Source organism: Babylonia areolata, chromosome 8 (genome assembly GCF_041734735.1).
Source record: "Babylonia areolata isolate BAREFJ2019XMU chromosome 8, ASM4173473v1, whole genome shotgun sequence".
NCBI lineage: Eukaryota > Metazoa > Mollusca > Gastropoda > Neogastropoda > Buccinidae > Babylonia > Babylonia areolata.
Window position 1 is genome coordinate 5,260,043 of NC_134883.1, and position 21,576 is coordinate 5,281,618.

Here is a 21,576-nt window from a genome sequence, read left to right on the forward strand (position 1 = left end):
CACCTGTCCCTGACAAGTTGAAGGAAATGGAACAAGTCAATGCAGTTCAGAGCATGAATAAGGTGGGAGGCACCTTATTGTGTGACATGATGGCCAGTGTCCTGACCTGTGATCAGCTTCAAAGACTGGCTAACCCTTTATTTTGCGTTTAGTATCTCTTTACCCCACACCCCAAAAGTGCATATACAAAATTATATATTTTCATTTATTCTCTTGCAATGAAATCTCAGCTTTTATGTATTGATGTCAAATTGTTGTAGAACCACCATCTAAAACCAGTTCATTTGGTATTCATAAAATCAGATCATACCAATTGGGCTTTATTTATTCATTTATCTGACATCACACAGTTGATCTGTTATAATTTGAAAATCAGTCAATATATAAGTTAAAAAGATAACAGTGACGTATCTTTTGTGTTATTGCAGGAAGAAGAGGAAAATGACAGACGTGGAAGGCAAAAAGAATCTAGAGCCCAAAAACCCAGTGAACAATAACAACTGACTGGAAGCCTCCATATCTGTCAGTCGGCAACCTTGTTTGCAGCAGCCTACAACTTGACAGCAGGTTTGACGGTGACTTGGACATCATCCATTCAACTCCATGAATACCATAAATTTTCATTTTGTTAAAGCATCTTTTTTGTGTGTGTGCTTACAAACATAACTTAAGCTTCTTTGTCAACATGTTACAAAAACAAACTCACTTGAAGAACTAAAATTGAATAACAGAAGCTTCTTTATCAACATGTGACAAAAACAAACTCACTCGAAGAAAAAAAAAAGGGATTAAAGTTGTCTTGACAAATTTTTTTTTTAATTAACAAATTGGGTTTCAAGTCTTCTCCCACTGTTAAGAATAAATGTATGTGTACTTCACACAGTGGCTTAAAAGAACAAAATGGATTTTAGGACTTCTCTGTCTGCAAGCAGAATGTCTTTTTCTTGGTATCATGGATGGGAAAAGTGGTGTGGCTTGAACTGGCCACAGTAATCGTCACTGTACAGTGGACTCTGGTATTGATGGAACTCGTGGAGAATGCATGTGCATGCAGCTGGTCTTTTAGCTGCAAAAGAACAGATTTATGGAAGGAATATCGTGTCAAGATTTTTTTTTTTTTTAATTGTATATACGATGGTCAAGTTACAGTTGGTAATGTTTTGTTTGAGGCACCAAATTTTGATAAGCTCATAAATATGTGCTTATATATTTTATCTTCAGCTTCATAATTATTAACCATTAACATTTCAGCCCATTTTTACATCCAGTCATAAACTTTGAAATGGAAAAGTTTGACTGGATAAAAATCTCGAAATTTTAACATTCCTTTTGATGTCATGTGTTTCACACCCGTCCACAAACACTTATGTGCTAACTGTTCTGTGTAAAATTGTGTTCTTGATCCTGTAAGAGCATTTCCTTACCAGCATGGCTTCATCATTTGAAACATGTTATGTGATCAGACAAAAGTACAAATTGATATTATTTCCATTTCACATCCTCCTCTGGCTCATTTTTTTTTTCCTTGCAGAGTATCATTGTAATCAGTCTTGAAGTACTGAGAAACCAGTTCACTTCTTGAAGATCGTTTTTCAAGGATAGTAGCAATTAAAAGCGCACTTTTGTGTGAATGTAAGGTATAAAAAATGAAATAAACACAGTAACCATGATGGTTAACAATTCATTAAGCCAACAAAGAACCAGTAACTCAGGTGTACCACCCACACACCCATGTTTTTAGTTCAGGGTATTAAGAGGGTCATACTCACAGTGCACAGAATCTTGATGGATAAAATTCTTCAGTGCTGAGTACTGTGGTAAATAACCAATACTTAGTTGAGTATCTGATATATCTTCGTGAGTAAGCAATTTTGGGTGTGAGTGATCACTTTAATTGTAAATATTTGCGATTGATTACATTTCTATTTCCTTTTTGCCTTCATTTTGTGAAGGGGGAAGAACAAGAAAATGGTAAAACACATGGATGTGCACAACCAGTGTTGAACAATTTTGAACATGTTCTTTTCTTGGTATATAAAAAGAACTTAATTATGCTGAATCAGGGTGGGTTTTTTGTTTTGTTTTGCTTTTTGTTTTGTAAAGGCCAGTTTCTAGTCTCAGGCATTGTTCAGGTGAAGTGTGCTGTTCTCTACACTTGGAAGCAAATCATGTGACAGTTTCTCTTGCATGATCTTCACATAGATTTTCCTGGCTGGTTTCAGTAGTGAAATTTTGCCCTTTATCATCAAGCCTTTTTGTCATCAGCAGGGAAGGGGTATCTTGAATATCCATTTTTTGGGTGCAGTACTGCTTAGAAGTGTTAATGTTTCGGTCCCCAGGTAGTCATTTGTACAGATGGTGGATAATCTCGAAGAATAAATGTTCACAGTTGAATGCCCGTGCTGTGGTCAAATTCAAAATTCAAAAAGTGGTGTCATGTAATGGTTTGTGATTTGGCAGGGTTTTTTTTATGGAGGAAATGTTCCAGTGTGTCAAAAGGTATCTCAACTGAGAGTTTGATATGTGTGATATTACATAGACCAGTACCTGAATTTTAATCAATCCACCATGTTATGTGCACATACTTAAATTCTGTACCATCTGGACAACACTGATGACCAGTTGATAACAGAAAAAGAAAAAAAAAAGCATGCATGTTGCAGCACTCTGCTCATTGTTAGTTATATTATGTATATTTTGAATACGAGTATTCCTCCCCAGGTACTGATAATGACCGGAACCCACTGAAGAAGACAGAAAATCAGATTATAACTTCTAACATATTTGAAAAACTGGGAAAAAAAGAAGTAAACATTCAGAAATTAAAGGCTGAGACATCTTCCAGATCCTAACGTATTTCAAAGATACACCCCAGGTATCTGCTTTAATAACTCTTAATGTAGACACACCCCAGATATCTGCTTTTTAAATTACCATATTTTGATGTGATTGACAATGACAAAGCAATAATTGGTATTCTTGAGCAAACACAGTAATTCTATAGCAATTGGAGCTGAATTCAAAGAATATCTAAGCACAGGGTCTTGATGGTGGCTCTGGTGGAAATACTAGACAAAATCTGGGAAAGATGATAGGAAAGCCTTGGAGATTTAAAGTGTAAAGTATTGCTTCTTGGTGTCAAGAACATGCACTTTGTAAAGGTCTTGAAAGCAAAGCTTTCTGCACCATTTTTGTTGTTGTTGTTTTGTTAGTAAACTCCATGCTGAATATTTACAGTGATGACTTCAGTTCATAACAGCACAGCTGTAAATAGTTTTGCTAATTTTGTAAAGCATGCTCATCTCTCTATACTCAGCATCTCTCCTCAATCAATATTGATGTCTCAATCACTTTATTCCCTGAAACTTTGCACGTATATTTTAGTCATCTTATTCTTGAGATGCAGGAAAATGTCTGAAGAACGGTAAGGAAATAATGAAAACCTGCAAATCTCGTTGGGAAGATAATGCTGTAATGAAAATAAAATAGATTAAAAAAAAATTTAAAAAAAGGAAAACCTTTCAGATGTTCAGTCATTTCACTTGTCTTTAAAGGGAAATGGGGTGGTTTACTGGTCACACCTGTTGATGTAGACAACTCATGTCATATGATGGACATTTTGGTTAAGTTGCTTTGCTTTAAGAATGGATCCTTTTGTATGCTGAAGCTTCTAGGTTTTTTCGTGGAGGTGTAATTCAACATCTTTGCAGTGTCCCCTACAGCTGTTCGGATGAACAAGATGTATGTCAGCATTCAGAATTTATCAATCTTTTCGTGGGTTTCTTTCTTTGTTTTCTGGTTGGTTTGATTTCTGTCCCACTCAAAAAAGCTCCTTCCCAAAAATGGAGGTGTTTGTGGTTCTAATAAATGTCTGTAGCCTTTTGTGGTATGGCGAGGTTTGTTGGGATGCCATGCGCTTTTTCAGTGTTAATTTTATCCAAACCCTCTGGAAATTGTCACAAATTACCCTTTTCCATCAGGTTCTTTGTTCTGTCATTTTCCGCCCTCGAGGTCCTAGATATATTTATTCTATTTTAAGAACACCTTTCTTTTGCCTCTGAATTCAATGGCCACTTTTGATGGCCAGAAAATGTTTCTCTTTTTTTTTGTGAACGTTATTTTTGTTGCACTGCATAACAATGAGTGTAGTTTTTTCTCATGTCTTCAAAGCCTCTAAGACAGGATGGCCTACAGCAAAATGGTAATATGATCAATAGTGCTCAACTTTTCCCTTTAGGACCTGCCCCCTCAACCCCTCTCAAGTTGTAAAGTTTTTCTGTTCAACCTGTTTTACTTCATGGTTTGTTTGACATGTCTACAGCCCTGATATGGACTTTCGAAGGTTTTTGGCATTACTGGCCCTAATAAGGGACCTGGTTTTACTTTGGTGTGTCATGTTACCAGCCCTTATAAGGGACCTGGTTTTAATTGATGGTTTTTGATGCTATCAGCCCTTACAGTTACAGGATCCTGTGCAGTCAGCTAGGTTTAGGTCCAGAGGAACTGTGGCAGTGTTTTAGTCTAAATGGTGAAAGAGGGGGCTGACCATTAACTGAGGGAAAATAAAGTTCAGATACTGCTGGTTCAGTTACACACGTTTTGCAGTGCCATGAAGGTGCTTGCTGATGTGGAGACGAGTACTGGTGGTAAGTTTGGAAATTCAAGTTGTCCTTCATAGTACATAAGCCCAATGAAATTACATTTAGGATGTAAGGAATTATAGGTGGCTTGAACTTTTATCCTAGGCCAAAAGCCCACTTTATATCACAGATTGACATAAGCTTACAGTTGGTCCAACAGCAAAGTAAGAGCTGTATAATAAATGGTTTCTCCATTGCAAAGTGGTAATTTACAGTTTAGTCTTATGAGAAGGACTATGACACTAAAACTGGGAGGCAAGATTGCACTGGCTCTTAGTGCTGTAGCCTTGGGGGCTTGCTGGCCTTTTGGGAACCATCCCAGTGCTGACTGTACTAAAACCCTCTTGGCCAAGAGAGTGGGGATGTAATTTGGGCAACACACTCCACTGTAATCAAATTCTAGCCCAGATAGGACAACAGTTGCGTCCTCTGCTGTTCTGATGATCATAGACTGACATGACTATCATCCCATGTGCCCAGGATACTAACGAAAGTAGGTTACGATCTGGTGAAACAGAGAATCAATTCCTGATCCTTGTTTTTGACTTGCTATCAAGTACGCTGTTATTTGGACAAGCCCCCCCTGTGGGATGCCTTTGATCTTTCAATTTTGAAAGCATCCCAGCCTTCTGGAAATTCTGTGCTAGGAATCTCCTCTTTTCTTTTTGTTTTACTGCTTGTCTGCTTTTTCTGCCTTCCTAGGCCCCGACAAGACATATCTTTTCCACAATCTGTGGTTTACTATTTGTGCCAATGTGCTCTGGCGATTTGGTAGTGATATTGCCAACATACGGATGGGCACTAGCTGTCCATTCTTCAGTGTTATTTGCGTAAATGGCCTTTTTGTGACTGAATTTTTTTTTTTTTACAATTTTGGGGGGTAATCTGGGATAATTAAGTGGAAAGGCTGACATTCTCAGCACAACCCAGTTTTAAATATTTGTCTCCAGAATAGAATAGTTAAAATGTCATGTATATAGGGTTCCATCCCCTTCCCTGCAAGATCACCGTTTTGTGTTTAATGTGGTTGACTTTTCAGTTGGGCAGTCTTTACATGGCCTTAGGAAATTTTCAAACAAACAGCATTTGTCAGTACTGTTAAGTATAGCTATGCATAAGTTATTTGGCAGTATTGAAAGTTAATAGTTACTTAGCTGTGCGTAGGGTGAAGACAGTTATAAATGAGGCTTCAGAGTTTTACATCACCCATTCATCAGGGGCCTCTTCTCCATGTGGTGGTTCTGAAGCCCCATTTTCTCTGTACCAAAGAAGTCTGCTGTATGTTGTCAGCTTAACGATTTTGTCTTAACCCCTTCCCCAACCATCTGGGTTGGAGTGGGGGCAAGGTGGAGCCAAAATCAAGCATAGCTGATGACACCGCAAACTGCTTCTGCCTCAGTTGTTTAGAGAAAATGGGGCTTCAGGACCACAACATAGGAGGAGCGAAGGGGGCATGGGGGAAAGGAGGTGGGGGCTTCAGAGACCCCAAAAGAGCAGTGATCCAAATCCTGAGAAGCCTCAGGCTGCTAGTTTTCTGCTGTCCTTCAGCTGGGACTGACCATTTCCTCCACTTCACTGGCCACTCCCTCCTTCCCTGCCTCCCCTACTTATGTTGGCCACTTCCTCCCTCCCCTCCTTTTACAGGCTTGCATGTCCTACACATGAAGGGGGCTTAGACACTAGCAGGTCTGCATGTATGTTGACCTGGGAGAATTTTTTTCCTGAACACCTTCACCCTACAGGCACTACCTGGATTTGAACCCAGGCTGCCCAGGACCCTTAGAGAGCCCGAGCACATTAACCAATAGGCTGTAGCACAGATCAATATGTTTGGTTAGAAAATATATCGTTATGTCTAGGAGTTGTAGATTTAAAAAAAAAAATGTTAGCTGCCTCTCCTCCTGCCACATCTGACATGGTGATGAACAGCATTTCACCAATATGGGATGCAAAAACAGCAAACTTCTTTTTTTTAATAAGATTTATATGACTGACTTGAAACCTGTTTGAACCCTGCTATGCCATTTGCTGTATCTAATTCTGAGTGAATGCTAACATTTAAGTTTATCACAGACACTCTCATTCTGTTTGCAGTCGAGTCAAATTGTTTACACATAGTTGAAAATTAACATGTCACCACCACCTTTAAAGAATAAAAGTGGTTCCATCAAAAAGAAAGGAAGTTTCTTCTGCACTGAGAATATTTTCAAAAGGAATTACTATACACTTTGGACAAGCAGGAATAGTTATTTTTTTTCTAAAGACCTGAAACCATTACTTATGCACTAATGCCCATCTTCAGCTACCATGAAAAGTCACAGGTATTTTTAAAGATTAGTGTCATGCAGAATCAGTTCCAGCCATCAACCCACTTCCAGAGCCAGTTTAAATCAAGAAGTGGAAATATGTAAGAAAATTAAGAGATAAGAATGACCAGCTTGTCTCAAGGTACAGTGTTTTGGTTGAATTTGAACATGCAACTGCGCAAACACTGTACAAACTATATTGAGGACCTGGAGAAAAGCTAGAGCACCATTTGGAGCCACACCTAGCCAATCGACTCGCTCCTGGCTGCAGGAACTATGGGATGGAGCTCACTGATGGTCAGAACTGCAGGAAGAAGACAGGCTAGGCTCTTGATTGTTGTAAGATTCATTTCCAAAAATGCCTGTTTAATGTGACTGTTCATCTTACACTTGTGAATGAATATAAAATTTTGTTTCTTTGTTGTACCTTGTATTTACTTGCTTTGATTAAATGTTTCAAGCATATAATAAATTATGAAAGTGTACTGAGTAGACATTGTCAATGATTCTGGGTGTTGTCATCTTCTCCAAAGCACTGACAGTCTGAAGACAGGGTTTTATTTGCAACCAAACTGACTCCATGATTATGTAATGGTCAAAAACATACCATAAAGCACAAAAGCTCACAACATATATACAGTGTGCAATATACAAATTGTCATTCACAAGAATTGCGCATGACTGACTTCACAAAAAAGCATGAAACACAAATGATATGCAGCAAAATTATGCAAAAATAAAACCGAAGTACCATGAAAGAGGTTTTTTCCTCCACAAGACGCCAGTCTGAATTTAACTTAACATTCACGTCTGAGTGAGGAAAGATATTTCAGAAACAGTCTGTGAACACTTTCCATCTTTGGACATGCATTGCAGTTTTGTGTAGAAAAATGGGCAACAAACAGTAAATTAAAATAACATTCCATGAATTTCAAACAAAAAGTATATCTTCTGTTGTCCATAACCCCACCCCTTGCTTCATCATCCACTTACAGAGGTTTAAAATGTTTTAATTATTCACATTGGTGTTAAATACATTCATGAAGAGCTCACCATACTGTTAGGAATAGAGCATACATAACATTTCACTTCCATTAACCAGGAAATCTTTAACCAGTGTACTACTAAATGAATTTGTATATGGAAGGGGAACGATCAGGGGCAAAATGCATACACAGTCTGTCTTAACAAATTCAAATTTTGATATTAAAACTGTACAGCAAATGCATTTTACAAAATTCAACTTGACCTTAGGCTGGAAATTATAAGGAAAAAACAGCAGCACTGAAATGAATAATCCATAAACTAAGGCAGCAACACTTCTGCTAAATATGAGGAAAATGAAACAAAAGCAAATAAAATGGGAAATATCAAAATAAATATACAAATTTTAGTTTCTGGAAGTGGGGGGAGGGCAACTTCACATTGCCAAACAGTCACAGCAAAATCATCAGGCATTCAAATCTCCACTGAAACTAAGAAAAAATGTAAAACTATTCTTAAAATTTGCCATAGCCCATATCATAGGTATGGCATTACAAATGAATTCTGCTGGTCTACCCAAACCTGGGAAATATTTACCTGAAAATGATAAAGTGTTTTCACTCACATAAATCTCCAAGTTTTAAACATAGCAAAACCAAATCAACTGAACTAGCCTACAGTGAACTCCACTATCTTTGCAATCAAACTCTGGCCAAATAAAAGGATATATATATATATATATATATATATATATATATATATATAACAAGGAATTCATTTCTTTTCATTTGGTTGGTAAGGATTTGTCCATGAATGTCAACAACAACAAAAATCCTTGATAATTGAAGCAAAACATTTTCCTGTGGTGTTCTCGGACTGAACCAGAACACAATGTATATTGTGTCACTTTTGTTTTGAACTCACTGGAACAGCATTTTTAATGTTAAAAACATTAACAAGGACTTGTACTATTTTGAAAGGACATTTATTTCCTGAAGAAAAAGAATTGGACCCCCCTCATTTGTTCCTAGACAATTTCCATAAATTACAAGACAGTTCACATATTTTTGACTAAAACTACTCTTACAGCAATGAAAAGGAATAATCCTTAGATTTAAAAAAAAAGGAAAAAAAAGGGGTCTTCTGACATCAAAACATAAATACACGCATAATTGCACTTGACATTCACACTACAGAGAATCAATGTGCAGACACATTTCCTGACAAAGTGATTGATAATCAATACTTACGCAAAGGACAGTTTGATTTTATAGTTCTTACACAGAAACCAATTTTCCAATCAACACACATACCATGAAAGACCACCTCTTACTGAAATAGAAAAATCTGCTAGCACACACACACACACACACAAAGATCACAAAATAATCTCCTTCACATCACACACAAGATCACAAAACAATCTCTTGTTGAAATAGGAGACAGAAGCTGAACAACTTGGTGCCTTCTGAATATACATGCAATAAAACAATGTGTGATCATATCGGAAAACATGTGGAATTTATCACAAACGTTTCACTTGTGGATCACAGTTCTGAGAGGAGAATTGATAAGACAAACACTACATCCTTCACAAAGACAGTAGAAGAGTTGAGGGATACTTTGCACTGAATTGTTACCCATTTGCTCATCATCAGTTATTCAAACCATGGGATGAGAATATGACAGAGCAGGGGAGGGAGGGGAAGGGCATTATCCAGTTTACTGTGGCAATATGGGTACATACAAAACAACTGCAGTATGGTTTTCTCATAAGAAAACATGCTGTTTTTTTTCTTTTCAACCTCTCTCTCTCTCTGTGAACAAGCAAAAACATTCACACTAAAGATTAAGCTTTCCCTTCCCCAACAGACAACTCTAGCACATAACCAAATCATATCATCATCATTAATGCTACATATAACAGAATACTTATTCTGAACGCACAAAGATTATTCTGAACGCACAAAGATTTTTGTTGTTGCTGGCAATGCAGACAATGGTGCAGACAATGGGAACGGATGAAAATGATTCCTTGCCCATTTCAGTCTCACATCTCTAATGAAATCAACTTTCACAACAAAGCACTACCACAAAAATTAGGACATCAGTAGTAATAACATGAGGCAAGGTGATAATTGCAGCTGAAAAGTAGGGAGGTTTGAAATGACATAATTCAAATTATGACTTGCTTTCCTCTCAGCTGGTGTCCATTTTGTAATATCTTTTTTTGAAACACTGACATAGAAACCTATTCAACTCTCTCTCCCTAAAACACACTATATCAGTTTATGTCAATGTCAACCTTCCAGCAATGTATAAAGGATGAAAGACTGCCAAAACTGCTTTTTTAAAGAGATGTGCATGCATGAGTGTGCATGCATGAACGCCTGTGGTTGTATTATCCACATAGTGAAAACACAATTTCAATGTGCCTTGTATGGAAACAAATCCTTCCTCTCTCTGACCATGACAGGCAATGGGTGGATTCCAAGTACATATTCCTTGTAAGATGTCATAAAATCTCATTTGCAGTGCCTCCCTCTATAGGTCTTGTTCAGATGTGAAAAGAGATATAATTCAAAATCAATCTTCCTTAACTCTTTCCGGACGAAGGAATGCTCACGCATTCCTACACAAAACGTATTCGGTTTCGGACGAAGGAATGGAATAGCATTCTCCGAAAGTAAAATTCCATCATGCGCTGTACACGTGATTTTGTGATTAGCCACGCAGAGTGCGCTATTCTGGGTCACTCCACAATCGAACAGTATGATTGGTTAGTCTGGGATGTGTGGCCTGTCTCACACACACACTGACAAAGTCACTGACCGGTCGTCTGCTCGCGTACCAGCCTGTTAGCAAAGCGGCCTCTTCTCAGAATGTTGCGAAGCGAACAAGGCAGTGACGGCAATGTTTTAGGGTTGCCGAAGTACTTGAAATGCTACAAACTGAAGGGTCGGACATTGAAGAGGTGGATGATGACGAAGAAGAAAGCGAATTTAATGCAGAAAGCGAGCATGGGTATGGTGATTCGGGGTGAAAAATTGGCAGTATTTTCTACATATGGCAAAACTGTAAAAATAAGATGAGAAATTTGATTTTTTTTATATGTAATAGCTCAACACGTAATAAACCAGTTCTGAAAGTTTCATTTTCTTACACAGTATTTTGTATTTTTTGTATTTTTTTTCCAAACCCTTACAAATGGGCCGTCTGTGGGGAAAAGCAAGGCAGAAAACTTGTCGTCCCGAGTGCGTTAAAATAATGTTTTTTTTCAAAATGAATAAAAGATACACAGAACAGACCAAAAGAGAACCAGGAGAAGATAGAATGGCCAACGTGGATTCCAATTTGACGAGAAAAGGTAAACAGCAAAAATATTGTGTAATTTTGTTTGTCACATTTTTTTTTATCCACCTGAACCTTTTTACTTGCTAAAAAGTAACAAATGAAACACACCTATCCACCTGACCAGAGCAATATGAATACTTTCACATCAACAATGAATCATACACATGCTCACCTGACTAGCGTGAGTTGACCAATAAAAGCATCTGTTTTAAGTTATAAAAAATAATAAATAAATGAAGTTTCTGTAGTATATCACACATACTTCATTACATTTTTAATATTTGTTACCTAAGCAGTATTCTGCACGGACAGATTAAGAAAAAAGAGATCAATGTATATAGACAAAGCAGCATCTTCAATATATTTAATGGTGGTGGAATCCCTGAAGATCCAATAAAGTAAACTGCTGACGAGAGTGCTGTCTCACAATGAGCAATATTCACCTATCATCTGCGCATCAACATCAACATGATCAATGATATGACCTATTCCTCTACTTACTGATCATATCCGCATAACACTTTGTTCCCTTTTGTATATTCCCATATCATACCTCTTGAAACAGAGTAGACCAAGCTTTCACACATTCAGCAAATTTTGCTACTGAAAATAGACTGATACTGTTGACCTTCATACTCCCTTCTTTTTACTCAATTATTGTTTAATGCCCAGCAACCACAAAGGTAGCATCGAGGCTGTCAACATCAACACAAGGAAATAAACAGCACAAAGTTAAAAAATAACATTTAAATTTTAATGTTAAGAACATGTCAATAATGAATAAATCTATACACATCTTCATGTCACAACAGAAACGAAACAAACTGTTAAATTCAACCTTCAAGATATTTAGCTACACAACTAACCTGTTGAGGCATAACCCAGGTTGTTCTGGAAGAGCCAGTCATTCTGCTTACTTTATCCTTCCACAATACAGAACAAATAAAGAAAAAAGCACTTCTTGTCCCCAAACCAGTCCATGGAAATAAAAGGGCATGATGGCAAACAACACTGCAGACCAGGAATGTGCCTATGCCAGTCTTTTATGATATACTCCCAACTCCAGTCCATCTGAGAACTGTCAATGGAACATGCACAAGGAATTTCTGAGAAATGGGTCAAAAAGGCAGAAAAAACAAAACAATAAAAAGTGGAAGTTTCTTTTTCTGAATTTTTCAAGAGTGGTCGTATTACTGAAGAATACCCCTGGTGTGTTAAAAATGATAAATGATGACACATATAAGACTAATCAATCAAGATTCAAAATGTTGCATGTAAAAATAGGCAACAGCTTCACAATATATTTAAAGTACAAATATACATATGTAAGGACAAGCTTGCATGCATTCATACACTCACATACTGCTGATGATTAAAAAATGCACAAATACACTTAACATCTGCAATAATTATCATCATATTATACCTGGGGCAATGCATTAATTAATGTTCAGAATAAACGACTGCTATGCAAATCTAAACTACAAAATATCCAGCTGCTGACATTACATCAAATTATTAATCACAGTAATCACATCAAGTATGTATTTTTCAATGTACCATTTTGCAATTACATTGTTTCAAAATAAAAGCCAGCACAGATAACTACTGAAAAACGTATCATGTTGGGAAAAGAGAAACATACCATAACCACCATCATATCACACCTACAGAAAGTTTGTTCAAGTGTTCATAACCATCACATCTCCTTTAGTAGCCATTTAACATACATTACAAACTGCATTCAACAATTCTTGCACCATCATTCAGAGCAGCAGCACCTACAATTTTACCATCACACACTCACAGGTGAACTGCTCATGAACCCAATTCAGTTTCTTCATCATATTAAGCAGAAGGAAAAACTGACAATGACTTACTCTGAGCTTGTACTTGTTAACAAATGTCTTTCCACAAAATTATTCAAACTGAAGGCATTACATTTGTAAAACTCAAGTGGTCGTCCATCAAGGAAAGAGCCACATCATTATACAGTACGCTGTCTCATTGTCCATTATGACATCAAATTGTCTATGTACACAGTATCTAATTCAAACACAGACTTTCCAGATTTCTACTTCTGAGTGATTTGATCAACACTACCCAAAGTGACAATGAGAAGAAATGCTATAGGAGCTGTATATCCCTTGGGTAGCTGACAAAAGAGGAGGATGAGTTAGTGATTGTTCAGGCTGCTGGTACACTGACAAATGCACACATTCTGGACAACAACAAAATACAACACTGTGCAAAACATCGTTGTTCACTTCTTTTTGTACATCACTTCTTCATTCACTTCCAAAACCCCTGATCTCTCTTTCATATCATTATCTACACTGAACCGTCTGCCTCTTTTATTTCCTTTACAAAGTCATAAAAACAGACCAAGTTGTGGCAGCCATAAGCCCATCCATTTTTGCATTCTACAGCTGTTCTTGTCGGGAGAAAAGTGAGCGCAAACATCTATCACTATTGTACTTGTAAAGAATAGGCAATCAGCTTTTCTGCTCTTCAGAAAACCTCATGTGAATGGTGTGACCAGCTCCATTGAATGCAATCAAATAAATTGGTAAATACTGATCACATCAGAAAGAAAGAAAGAAAAAACTATCTGAAATTTGATATCATACAGTTCAGCCTTTAACACCAATCAAATAACGACTAACAAATGTCTTGCAAATAGGACAAACAAACGTTTTGGATACCACTGATCTACTAAAAACCAACATGGAATAAAACATTTTTTAATTCAGCAATCAAGCACTGTTTAACTTTTAAGCACTCTCCACTTCAATTGAACAATGGATAATCACAAACATCACACACACACACACACTTTCTTTTTTTCTCAGTCTCTCCTCCTCTCTAGAATGCATACAGCTTTGTACACAACCATGTGTGCACAGCCTCAAAAATAAAATGGAACTTTGAAAAGATGCGTAGATATCCATTCTAATCAAAGATGATACACTTACAAATTGTTAATTTTGAACATATCATTTGATATCACTTTTTTTTTTCCTTTTTTAAATTCTCATTAACCGCAATATAAATGCACCAAATGGTATTCACAGGAGCTGTGTTTTCAGAATAAAAGCCTTTCAGCCAATGGACACAGCTCTTCTCAATCCACTTAGATGAAATCCAAACATTTCTCATCCAAACATAAAACACTTATTGCTGATTCAATTTTTCTTACGGCTAGTCAATTTTCCATATGTACCACTCCAATCTTTCTAGATGGCTAACTTTCAAAGAAACAATCAGTTGGAAACAGCTGAAATGGTTGTATAACATAAGAAAAAAAAAAGTTGTGCCTTTTTCTTTTCCTGATTCTTTCATTTTTAATGTAACTTTAAAATACTCCACTTTCCCTTGTTGCTCACTGATACATATATGACAATCATGTGGCATTTCAATTTTGCGGGTGAAAAAAATAAACTGGATTCTCAGAACTCACATTTGACTGACTTAAACTTTGATAAGCACCTATCTGATTGATTGGGTACATATTGCCTGTTGGTGTGTAGCTCCAACAGAACTGCTGGGAAGGCACAGGCACAGCGTTGTACAATCCACAGGAGTGCCCATCAGCACTCATCTGTTGCTGTTGACTGGAATTAAGTGTGCCACTGATTCCACCCAAATGTCTGGTATTCTCTGTGACTTGGAGCCTCTGGCTTTCTGCATGCCATACTCTTGATTTGGTTGGATCAAAATAGCTGTTTTGACTGAAACTGAGCGGGTGATTATTCACAGTCATTCTTGGGCTTGCACCATTTTGACAAGTCCTTGAAGCTGCTTCAATACAGTGATATGGGGGATAAGTGATGTGTATCTGAGGAGGTACTGGGTGCACTGGTCCTGCAGTTTGATAGGGAACCCCGCCATCAACACCACAATGTGGAGAACTCCTGCTGGATACTATGCTGGGGATGTTGTAGGGTGAACCAATAGACTCGCCTCGGTTGACAACAGGGTTCACATCGGTTGACACCATGGAGCCTTCAACACTGACAGTACCTGGCATCCCTGTGGAGGTTCCAGTTTGGGGAAAATGTTCAATACCATCTGCTTTGCCGTGGCTCACATCACTCTCCATCACACGCAGGGGTGGACAATCTAAATTCTGAGATACAGCATCCTGAGTAGTTTTCTGTGGCTGTAATGAATTATTTGATGAATTCAGAACTGTAACCCTTTGAGAAGGCCAGGATGCTGAAATTCCAAACTGTCTGCAAGATGATGGCTGTGAGCTGTGCTGAGAAACACTTCCTTTTGAAGTCAATACATCTGTGCCATATGTATTTGAAACAGGAGCATACTCTACTGATTTCATAAGTTTACCTGAAACAGAACTGTGTAAGCTCTGTTGTAAAGCCTCTTTTGTAGCCTGGTTATTCAGATCACAATCATCTTCAAATGGGTTTGTTGTTTGTAATGAACTGTTGGATATGTGTTCAGTACTACCAGACTGTTCTAAGTCAGCTTTTGTAACAAGCTCTAATGACGAAAAAATCAGAGCAGACAGAGGTAATGTTTTAATATCATCAGCAAACACAAGACTGTCCGGTAGTGACAGTATCTGATGGTGATGATAATCACCTGAGATGCTCTGCTTCTGAGATCCTTTTAGAAGGTGATCTTCTGTATTCTCTGCAGATGTAACTGCATTTATCTGAAGAGATTCACTGGGAATGGGGTGCTCAACTTTTGTACTCTCTGGAAGAGTCTGGTTTCTTGCACCTTTTCCTTCGGGAGACTCTAAATTATCAGCAAACATAGCAAGTTTATGTGTATTTGCTTCCAGCAAGAATGAAGATAATTCAGCCTTGTTGGCTGACAATTCCTCCACTGATACAGATCTGGAAACTCTGCCTGTCAGTGGTGTATGGTTTCCAGTGACCATCACTTCACCTTCTTCCTGACCCTCCACCAGTTTCTGTTTACAGGGATCAATCTTTGAAGAAAGAGAGTCTTTTTTAGCAACAGATGGGGAAGGTGGCTTTTTTTCAAGATGTGTCCTGAATAGAACCTTAGGGGGTGAGTCTCTTATTTCACCTTCCTCAAGATCCGAGTAATCTGATGAGGACAAAATCTCCACAACTTCCACTGTATTACTGGAACTGATTGGTGCCACAGCTGCTTGTGTTGCCATTGTTTTTATCGGATAAAAACTACATTCTCCTGATTCTTCACTTTCTGTTTTCAATATACTGGCTTTACTGGATGGTTTCTTGACAGAGAGACAGTTTGAGTTTTCTGTGCTTTGACTGAAGAAGTTTTCATCCAAATACATGACATCATCAATCAGCTCCTGGTTTAAAGACTCACAATGATGGTAGCTTTGTTGTTCAACTCCACTCTCTTTGCGGTTGTTTGAGACACATGCTTCACTGGAAACAGATGTGCAAGCTTTTTTCTCTGGTAATGCACTGCTGAAAGAAGCTGGACGTTTCCTTTGAAGCAAATTAACAAGGTCGTCTGAAACTTCTGGTGATGATATTGACTGCCCTCTCCTGCTGTCATCATCAATAATGCTCTTTTCATCTAATGAAAACTTTGAGATTCCTTCTTCAAGGACAATCAGTCCATGAGAGTTTAAGCTTGTCCCTTGAAAGGGCTGTTCTGGCGATTTCGTTCTGCTGGACATGCATGTGATTTCAGTATCAAATTTAGTACCCAGTCTGAAAGTACTGGACAGCCCACATTCTGTTGTGACTTTGGTGGTTTGGTGATCTGCACTAATGTTTGCATGGTTATCAGTGTCATTAACCAACTTTACAACTGACAGCTTAGCAGTAACATCCACTGTCATTTCTTGCTGCTTTGAGTTGTTAACCTCAACTGAGCAATTTCCTTTTTGATCAGGTTTGTTTTCTGACAATTCTTTCAAACTCTCTTGATGTTTGGAGTCATTTTCTTCCTGAACCATGTCGTTTTCTCGCTGCTCTGTGCAGTTTTCCTTATGTTCAGAATTTTCTTCTTGCTTCAAGTGGTTAACTTCTTTCTCTGTGAAGTTTTCTTGCTGCTCTGCCAAGCTTTCTTGCACATCAAATTTGTTCACTTGTCCATCAGAGTAGTTTCCCTGCAAATCTCTCAGGCTTTCTTGTTGCTCTGAATTTTTTACCCCAGAGCCATTTTCCTCTTGCACTGAACTGCTTTCTTCCTGCTGCCAGTTGCATTCACTTTGCTCCATGTCTATATTACTGTCACACTGTTTTGTACTATTTTCTTGCTGTTCTGTAAGACACTCTTGCAGCTTGATATCTCCAGGCTGTTCTATCATGCTTCTATTTTGTTCTGGCTGGTCTACATGTGGTGGTATGTTATTTATTTGTCCTGTCAAGCTCTCTAGCTCTGCATCTTTTTGCTGGGTTGACATGCTTTTTTGCTGCTCCAATTCGTTTTCCAGCTGTTCCAAGTGAAGTTGTGATCCACTTTCTTTGTTGACTGGCACACTGCTCTGCTCCTCTGGTATGTTCTTTAGCAGTTCTGAAAAACTGTGATGTTGCTCCAGTTGACTAGCTTCTGAACATTTCTTACCACTATTTTCTTCATCCTCACACACTTCTTCCATGCAGAACTCAATCATCCCTGTTAAAAAACTACCTTCATTCTGGTCTGCATCAATTCTGAAGTCAGTTCTAGGGTCACCCATTTCTCCGCTCAAAACTGGACCAAACCCTGATGATGCTGGTCTCATATCCTCTGCTTCTTCTCTTTCATCACTATCTGTGCCTGCTGAAGAATTATCTTCCGTATCATTCTCCTTTTCAGTGTGATCCAGGTCATCCAAGTTGGACCTGAAGGGATGTCTTGGATCTCTGGGAAGACTCCTACCCGGCTGGAGGGCAGGTTCCAATGGGATAGCTTTCACCACTTTGATGTTGCTAGGGATGTGCCTTTTCCTGGCCCTCACGCTGGCTTGCTTGGATTTCCCACCTGGTATAAAGACTGGTCGGTTTGGGTCCAGCCTAGGATCTGATCCCTGGATTGTCACCTCAACCATTTTGCCTTGCTCTGCCAGTGACAGATGTTGGTGATAATCTGAAAAGGAAAACAATGTTTATTTTTCCATTTGTCTTCTTTTCTTAATCTTTTCAACTGATTGCAGGTATTTCACACATGTATGTGCATGCATTATATGACATGCAACTTTTACCCATATACATGTAAGACTTTGATTTTTTTCCCCATGACATATGCATGTGCATGCATGATGTGACATGCAACTTCACACACACACACACACACACACACACACACACACACACACACACATATATATATATATATATATATATATATATATACATGTAAGACTTTGATTTTATTATGTTTTCTTTTTCCATAACAGTGTCAGGCTTGTTTGTCTTCAATGTGTTGGTGCACAACCTTTCCTGGAGTATGCAAAAAATGAAAGAGAACAAGTTTTACTTCATTTGCAAATTTACAAAGTTCAAACCTCAAAAGTGGCTTAAGTGATCTTTTAATGTCTACAAATGTAAAATGAATTATCTACACAACTGTATTGTGAAATGCAATGTATGTCTGAGGCTGACTTGAATGGAACATGGATATGTATTGCCTATTGGCAAGGCAAGAAAATTCCAGTGCTCCACCCTCCCCATCTAGCCAATGTCCATGGAAGACACCATCAAAATGTGATTGTAGGAAGCCAACTGCCCAATAAATCATTACTGTGCTTGTAATACAATGACTTTAAATCCCAGTGGCCACACAGCGACGACAGTAATGATGATATGTGATGCCGCACGCGAAAATCATGGATAAGTCGCTGGAGTAAATTTCACCTAACACGCTGTGAAAGTGACAAGGGGTGAAAATATCAAATTTGAGTTTTTTGGTTATTCAGATTCTATGATTCTTTTTCTATTAAATTTCCAAGTATTATAAAGAAATATAAAGTATTAGTGCTTTATTTTGATGTTTTCTCATTGGGAATTGGTGATCAAGAGTGGGAAACAGCGAACTCGTTTGCCCCAATTTTCTCAGAAGTACGTTTGTGATCATCACGAGACTCAAATGCATGTATCTCAGAAACTAATAAAGATACCTGAATTCTGTTTTCTGTGTGTTATTCAGAATTCTCTCTACTTTCAGATAAAAGAATAATATCATTTTGTGAATTTTGACCATTATCCATGATTTTCACATGCACCATAACATACACATTTTGGCTATGAATCTTACAAGTTTCTACTTTTAGTTATAAAAATGTATGTATTAAAAAAAAAAAAAAAGAAGAAGAAGAAGAAAAAAAGCTATGTCACAAAACATTTTCACTCATTCTCCTCTTTGCAAATGTATGTTATACACACACAATGCACAAAATCACACACTTCCATACATTGCCATGAGAAAAAGAGAAAAGACAAGAAACTGGATAAATCAAAAGGCATTTCAACCCCCATCCCTCCCTTTTTCAAACCAGTTACCAGTCATCTTCTTTGCCTCAGACATAAATATGAATGGAATTTGTTCTCTCTCCCCAAATCAATACCTGGACTTCGTTCCTCAAAGGTGATAGCAGCTGGTAAGCCAGGCCACAGTCTGGGTTTCCAAGGTACACGAACAGCATAACTTCTGCATCGCCTCCTCACTGCAAATATTCCATGCACCCTGCTGTAACTAACATCTATGCTATCAACTTAAACATCAAAATGAACTGTCTCTATTTCTGTCAAAATATAATACAGACACCACTAAACTTGAACTGTAAGAATTGACAAGGCACTGGACGGGCGCAATAGCCGAGTGGTTAAAGCGTTGGACTGTCAATCTGAGGGTCCCGGGTTCGAATCACGGTGACGGCGCCTGGTGGGTAAAGGGTGGAGATTTTTACGATGTCCCAGGTCAACATATGTGCAGACCTGCTAGTGTCTGAACCCCCTTCATGTGTATATGCAAGCAGAAGATCAAATACGCACGTTAAAGATCCTGTAATCCATGTCAGCGTTCGGTGGGTTATAGAAACAAGAACATACCCAGCATGCACACCCCCGAAAACAGACTATGGCTGCCTACATGGCGGGGTAAAAACGGTCATACACGTAAAAGCCCACTCCTGTGCATACGAGAGAACGCAGAAGAAGACAAGGCACTGGAAACATGTTAAGGCTACTGTATGCTGTGCCCACACATACAGACACCACTAAACATGAACAGAAAGAACTGACAGGATATATAAGATGAGTTTAAATGTGCCACTTTGTCCACCATTAATGTACTGGTACATTTTTACAATATCAATTCTATGTTTGCATCCTCTTTCTCACACATTTCAAACTGTAAGATTTTGAATATTCTCACAGACTTTTATATGTGACATGCAAAAGTATTCCAGATTTTCATTGTTTCATTATCATTTTCATAATATTCTAGGAAATATTTTTCTATAATTTTCACATCAACAACAAATTTAATGTTTCCCTATTTTGTGCTTCAGAAAACAAGCAGAACCTATATTCTTTTCTTGGTCCTCCAACCCCCCATCCTTTCCAATGACAGTCCCCAACTGAAGACTTTTAACTCTTTCTATACTAAGGTGCGCTATAGCGTACCTCATGCGCACAATGCTTTGCTACAAGATTAAGAATTCGTAGTTCACAGATTAACGGTCGATTAAACGGCACAGCTCTGTTCTACAGTCACCCAAAAGTGCACCTGTACTTTTTATTGTGGCTGAGAATATTTTTGTTTGAGTACAAGACATGCGAGCGTACAGTCACCCAACTCTGCATTCTAGCTCGCTCACTCAACATGGCGTCTCCGTCAACTTCGTCTCAAAGTCGAATGTAAACTCAGCACATTTCCCTTCGGAAAGTGATAGATGCTGTCACGACTGCTGGCTCTGGTGTTGATAAAGATGATGATGAATCTTTAGACACTGATGAGTGATCCCATGACAATATCAGCGAGGATAAAGTGGCAAAAGTGTTGGTAGTGAGACAAGATTTTAGATACAGTGACTCAGCAGCAGATGAACATACAGCTGTTGCTGATGTCGCTGAAGGTCAAGATTTGAATAAGGATCAGTTTCAGGAGTTTCTCGTGCAAGACTGGCAACAATACTCTATTATTTCCCAATATTTTTTAGTACTCTAGGCTAACAGTCGTTACAGCATGTGCATGTGTGTGAGAATGTGTGTGTGTATCAGTTTGTATGTGTCCAGGTGACATTGATACTGATTCTATTGTGGATATCCACTGTGCATACACATTTGCCCATTCCATTGCTACAACTAGGAAATGTCTACAGTTACAAA

At 38.1% G+C, this 21,576-nt stretch overlaps 2 protein-coding genes across 7 annotated transcripts in view; one reads left to right on the top strand and one right to left on the bottom strand.

The window, feature by feature from the left end:
* Nucleotides 1-7,368, top strand: part of LOC143284477 (properdin-like) — a 191,757-nt gene extending 184,389 nt beyond the window's left edge. For all 5 annotated transcript variants that reach the window (XM_076591150.1, XM_076591152.1, XM_076591149.1 and 2 more), the window contains exon 14: nucleotides 429-7,368. In XM_076591150.1, coding sequence (XP_076447265.1) covers nucleotides 429-497 — 69 coding nt within the window. In that variant the 3' untranslated portion in view covers nucleotides 498-7,368. The remainder of the gene's footprint in view (nucleotides 1-428) is intronic.
* Nucleotides 7,369-8,742: 1,374 nt separating this feature from the next.
* The window catches only part of LOC143284476 (uncharacterized), a 74,585-nt gene continuing 61,751 nt past the window's right edge, over nucleotides 8,743-21,576 (bottom strand). For both annotated transcript variants that reach the window (XM_076591148.1, XM_076591147.1), the window contains 2 exons: nucleotides 19,812-19,910; nucleotides 8,743-18,334 (listed from right to left, as the gene is read on the bottom strand). The gene's annotated coding sequence lies outside the window, so the exon portion shown is untranslated. The remainder of the gene's footprint in view (nucleotides 18,335-19,811; nucleotides 19,911-21,576) is intronic.